Below are 6,472 nucleotides of genomic sequence, written 5' to 3'. Positions count from 1 at the left end.
ATCACCATAGGCTCTTGCTCATATGTTATTTCTTTAAATTCCTCTGTATTTGCCAATTCCTTTCTATATAATGACTCCGTATATTCCTTTCATCTTCTTTTAATCCTTCGTTTTAATACTAATTCACTACCTTATTCAAATACATGCCCACTTGGTGAGTGTCCTAACTAGATACTATAGTAATTTAATTTAAAAGTGAATTAAGTGATGGCTATGTTCAAGTCATTGACTTTTATACGTGTTACACTTTATTTCTGTAGTTTGAGGTTTGTAGTACATCTCTTTAATTTTTTGTTTTGAAAGTTCTCTTCAGTAACTGCATTTTTCACTAGTTGGCTGGCTTTGTTCTAGCAGAATTACGTTTAGATAGTTGAATTAAATTTATCACTGAACACACAAAATACAACAATATTTGGCAGTGAACATGTATTTGTGAAAGTGGGCAGAGATCTCTAGATGTAATATATTTTACAGTTTAACACTTTGAAAACATTGGCAGTTTAATTCAGCTAATCCCTAAAGTTGAATAAAAATGAAAAAATTATAAAATGCAATGCTACCTGAGATTCTAAGGCTAAAAGTTTCAAACTATTAAAATGGTTAATTATGGGAAAACAGATGTAATTCTTAATGTTTGTTCGGTCTTAAAAATAATTGCTGTCTGTACCCTTCCCAAAGCAAATACCTCAAAAGAAAAATTAAAAATTGTCTGTTATTCTCACCTAAGAATGTGTTTGATATATACTCCGACACTTGATTTCCAGATCGACTCATTTCAGAGAGATGGGTGAGCTCCCTATTAAGCATCCTTTTAAACTGAAGAAAAGAAAGAAAAAGGTCATTTAAGTGATGAAATAGAAATTTACTCTTATATAAGAATAATAAGACATTGGAAAATAAGCCCAACACATTTTCAAATTGTCTTGACAATTTCCCACGAGCACCACCAAACCGAACCTACTGCAATGACAGAAAAGTTGTACAACGTATGGTGTTCATTCCACCAGCCAAACACTTAAAATGTGGCTATTGGAAATAAGGAAGTGAATCATAAATTTTATTAAATTTAAGCAGCCACAAGTGGCTGGAGGCTATGCAAAACCATTAATTAAGAGGGGGATGAAATAAAAATTAAGACACCTTATTAGGGTTTTAAAAGAAAAAGGAAACAATTTAAAAAATATTTACAAAAGGGCATACAATCTGGTGTATTTTTATCAATTGTTTAAATTTTTATCAATTAGCATAAACGAACTATGTGTACTGGTGAGAGTGTAAAGTGTTTTAAAACAAAGAACAACTGAATACATTTCATTTCAGTACTCTTCTGGAACTCTGGATATAATGCTTGGATAGATACCATTTAATATTTCCTTTTGATTTTGTTGCAGTTAATGTTGTGTACTGTTAAATCGGATCTGACTGGCACAGGAGGAGATTGCCCCCACCCTTCTCCACTGGAGCATCTAGTGGATTCGAACCAGGGGCCTTTAGGATTGCAGCACAGCTTCTTGCCACTAGGCCACGAGAGCTCTCTCCTTTTGTTATTTTTTGAATGAAAGTTTACTGTTTTGATATCCACTTAGTTTGCCAATATGCTTCCCTAAATCAAATAAACTGAAAACATGTCAACCTTCACTAGCGCATTATTTCAGTCTATTTCATGAGTGCCATGGTGCCCATTTAAGTACAAAGCAACACTGTCATCTACCCACAGCCATCACTAGACATTATCAAAATACTGTACTCTCGAAAGTATCTTGCTTCCCATATTTTCTACTTCTTAAGCAGTCATCCTATAGCTAAAAAAAATATTCCACTGGACCTTCTGAATATATCTTAGTATTTCTCTAACATACAGAAAGAATACTTCTCTTTTTCTATACAAGGTCATTGTTAGTACATATTATTGTGTAACAGTGAGTTGGACCCAACTCAGCTAACTCTCCATGAGATTTTCAGAGGCAGTAAATGACATGGGAGGAGATTACCCATCCTTCTCCCATGCAGCAACTGGTGGCCTTGAACCGTGTGTCTTTGGGACTGCTGAGAAGCTTCTTGCCACTAGGCCATTTCTAGTAAATGTATTCAAAATTCTAAATAGCATGAATTTGTATTTATATCTGGAAAGTAAGTGCCTTTATTGTTAAGTTTGAGTTGTGATTCTAACTCAATATTTCATTTAGGATTTTTAAAAACTTCTTGTATCTTTGAATAAATACTAAGATAGCCTCACCTAATATAATCTGTCAAATCATTTGCAAAGTCATCATTCTCTATCATTTAGATTAGCTACAAGAACTTAACAGTCAAATCACTAAAGAGTGAAGATATCACTTTAAAGACTAAGGTACACAACCTCTGAGCCATGATGACTTTAGTCACTTCATATTCAGGTCAATGTTGGACACGAATAAGAAAAATTGAAAGAGAACTAATGCCTTTGAATGTTGAACATACCAAGTGCTGCCAAAAAGAAGAAACAAATCTGTCTTGAAACTAGAGTGCTCCTTAGAAGCAAAGATGAAGAGACTTCATCCATCTCACATACTTAGAACATGTTATCAGGAGTGGTCAGTCATTGGAGAAGGAAATCACACTTGGTAAAGCAGAACTCAAAAACTCAAACTCACTGCCACCGAGTCAGATGTGACTCACAGATGACCTGCCATTGGATTTCAGAGGCTGTCAAGCACAGGGGAGCAGACTGCCCAGCTGTCTCCCCTGGAGCATTTGGAGGATTCAAACCACCAGAGGGGCTCTGTCTTTGGGTTAGCTGTGCAACTTCCCACTGACTGCACCACAGAACTCCCTTGGTAAAGCAAGAATCAATGAAAGAAGGATGGACCATCAAGGAGATGGACACAGTGGCTAGAGCAATGGGCACAAGCACAACAGAGATGGTGAGAACGGCACAGGATCAGGCTGGGTTTCTTTCCATTGTCCACAGGGTCCCTATGAGTCAGAGTCAACTTGATGGCATCTAATGACAACAAAAGAGCAATGAAGGACACTAACAATATCTAGCAGATATCTGATATGACAAGAAGAGAATATTACCATCTCCGACAGTCAAAAAACTGGCCATAACTAACACATATTTCTCTGCTTGTTAATTTAAAGGTCTAGGGAGCCCAGTCTGAGACATAGAAACATGAGATTCATTTTCTTCTCCCTCTTTTTTTATTAAATGTTATTAATTTTAATGAACATTTACAGAGATTTGGGGTTTTCATTCATTCATTGTTGCACTATCCTAATTTCTTGTTATTTTAAGTATTCTTATTATGCAATGATAATCACAGAGTAGCTATATTTACTTCTCTGCCTTTTTGTTACATTTGTGTGTCAATCTTTAATTTTAAAATTGGTATTGAATAGCATACACACACACACACACACACATGTCTCTGTGTGTGTATATGTTATGTACATTTCGGGAGAAGGATGGGCAATCTCTTCCTGTGAGATTGTCTGCCTCTGAAAACCCACTAGAGGGTCAGCTATGGGTTCAATCTGACTCAACGGTACACAGCAACAACAATGTGTGTGTGTGTGTGTGTGTGTGTGTGTGTGTGTGTGTGTGTGTTGCTGTTGTGTAGCATCAACCCAGAAAAGACTCATAACTGATTCTCCAGTGGGTTTTCAGAGGCAGTTAATCACACGGGAGAAGACTGCCTATTTTTCTCCCACAGTGTAGCTAGTGGATTTGAACTGTATACCTTCGCATCATAAATTACTTCCAACTAAACCACTAAATCTCTATCTATCTATCTATCTATCTATCTATCTATCTATCTATCTATCATCTATCTATCGTTATTTGTGTTCACTCAGCATTACACATCATAATTGGCATATTAAAAGAAGAAAATATGGCGCCTTCTAACTACTAACACTTGTACGAAGACATTTATAAACTGCCAATTTTTTGGACAAAGTTTTCACTTTTGAGGTAAATCATAGGTTACAAATTTACAATGCATTAGCCTGACACATAGTAGATACGTGACATTATTTGGGTTTTCAGGGATGGAGAGATGAAGGCCTTACTAACTATATAACTATCACCATGAAAACATGTATCTAAATATCTAGCTCCTCAGTCATGATTATCAAAAGGATCTAAGGCTATATTCACTTAGAAAACAAGATTCCATCCATTGAGAAACTATAATATCATGCACAATGCCTTGATGGTAAAGAATCCCTTGCTTAACATACACACTTGACTCTAGGAGAAACAGCAATCTTCTAAGTACGTTATACAAATATTTGATGAAGCATCTCACTTTGACTTCGAAAAGTTCATGCTGTGTGTGAGCTAAACGTTGCTATTAAAAATTATGTCCATTCATGACCAAAGTCCTCAGTATAAGAAGAGAAATTGGAAAATCTTCAACCTTTCCGGTTCTCTTAGCAATTGACATAAAAAATGTGGTCCAACTGTCCTCTATGTACCTCTTAACGAAATAACCATATTAACTGGGGAGGAGGGCAACTGAAGAACATAGACAGGAACCCAGTTTTCCAAAGACACCTTCTACCTGATAAGTAATCTGGGACTGAGGAATACGGTGCCATTTGCATAAGCAGAAAGTTGTGTATGCTGGCTACCTATAGACAGGCTACATACATCACTACATTTTTGTGAAGGGCATAACAAATAAAGTTTCATTTTCCATCTGTCTGCTTTCACAATTCATCAAAATAAGTGACCTTGTACAGATAATTCAGGTAAAATACAAGTGAAAGGAATCTAACTATTATTGTACAGGCTGAATGACAGACTGCACATTCCACCAACTTTGAGATGCTTCTAACAAGTCCACGCTTTCTTTATTATAATTGGAAGCATCAATATTTTAAGAATCTCATTCTCTTTCCAAGGAAGCAAGAACAGAGCATTTCTTAATGACATAATTTTCAGAGCCTGTTAAGTTATAATACAAGGTCACATGTAAAAATGAATGAAAATTGGTTTTCTTTATTGCTACTGATATAAAGCTTTTCATCTTAAGAAGCTAAAGTAATAGCCATGGAAATCACCAGCTGTGTTTCAGCAATTAGGAGGTGATCTTACAATTTGTTTGGGTTAGACAGCTGGATACTGAGGAACAATGCTAAACCATTTAACATTCTTAAATCTAAGTGAAATTTCTCTTATATGATGTCTATCTAATTCTGAGGATAACTACATAAAATTATCACTAGGGTAAAAATATAATTAGAAAAGATAGTATGTATTTTTTCCTAATACATAGTTAAAAATCTTAATATATTTTGGAAAAATCCCAACAAATACGTAGAACTATCTTTGAAAAGAATAGGCTAAAAAAAGCAGAAAACTCAGTTAAGAGCTACCTGCAATTATTTTTGACTGGTAAATTATTCTGTTTTTTCATTTAACAGTCTGAAAGCAACATATAAAAATATGATTGCAACAAAGAAACAATAAAGAGATTTTGAAGCAAGTGCTTTGAAATCCTTTGTTCTCATTACGCACAGATAGGTGCAGCAAGAATAAAGTGAAAATGCAGGTGAATGTGAATACTGTATTTTGATGTATATAGTTTTGCAATTTATATTTTGCATTTAAGATCATTAAGGGACCAAAATAAAACAATAAAATGTTAATATTCTTACATCATGGCATGCATGTATTCACTCCAACATGCTACTGGGGATACTACTTAGCCCCTTAGTGTGTAATTAAAAAATGGCATAAGTCAAATATTAGGAAAATGCATAATCAATTTGACCAATATTTTGTTAAAAATCACTTGAATATGCTGTACTACAAATTTGGGAGATCACTGGCTGCTTGAATAAATATGGCATTGTCAATATTAAAAGAAATTCTTCAAAATATAGACAAATCCTATATATACCTATACTTCTTTACAGCCTTTAAAGGCCTAGTGTTAAAAACAAAATTTTCCAGCAAAAATTTCCTCTAAAAATAAGTACTAAAATCCTACACTTAAGTTCCTTTAGGTATTGTTCATAATTATAACGCACATGTGAAGCTCTAAAAGGAGAAAATAAAGGTTGACTGAAAGCTCATATAGATGGCTTGAGAAATGGTAGGTTTTCTTTCTAATGTTTTACACAAATGCTTAGCAAAATCCAACCGATCAAAGTTGTATATATTTACAAAATAACTGCAAATGCCTGGTCCATACACGTATTTAAAGAGAGGTGGGAATGCAAGATTAACAACTAAAATGGAAATAAAGTTTTCTCAGAATTCAAGTACATTTCACAGCAATGGGGACATTTTCCTTTAAAATGAAAGAAAGAAAATGTAAAAAGTGTGCGATTGGTTTAAATATTCAAGAATAAACTTCAATTCTGAAGAGATGTTTCCTTTTGAGCTGAAAAAATATGGCTGGGTTGTTTTGTTCAGGTTTTTTTTTTTACATTTGCAGAGATAAGATCATGTATTATGATAGGACATTAAATTAATTCA

General features: G+C 34.5%; 1 protein-coding gene across 9 annotated transcripts in view; it reads right to left on the bottom strand.

Annotated features, from left to right (window-relative positions):
• Positions 1 to 6,472, bottom strand: part of PDE4D (phosphodiesterase 4D, cAMP-specific) — a 2,352,803-nt gene that overhangs the window by 19,455 nt on the left and 2,326,876 nt on the right. For all 9 annotated transcript variants that reach the window (XM_006891514.1, XM_006891513.1, XM_006891515.1 and 6 more), the window contains one exon: positions 723 to 816. In XM_006891514.1, coding sequence (XP_006891576.1) covers positions 723 to 816 — 94 coding nt within the window. The remainder of the gene's footprint in view (positions 1 to 722; positions 817 to 6,472) is intronic.

Source organism: Elephantulus edwardii, unplaced genomic scaffold (genome assembly GCF_000299155.1).
Source record: "Elephantulus edwardii isolate Elephantulus edwardi_28Jun2011 unplaced genomic scaffold, EleEdw1.0 scaffold00099, whole genome shotgun sequence".
NCBI classification, from domain to species: domain Eukaryota; kingdom Metazoa; phylum Chordata; class Mammalia; order Macroscelidea; family Macroscelididae; genus Elephantulus; species Elephantulus edwardii.
This window is presented reverse-complemented; position numbering and strand designations above follow the sequence as displayed.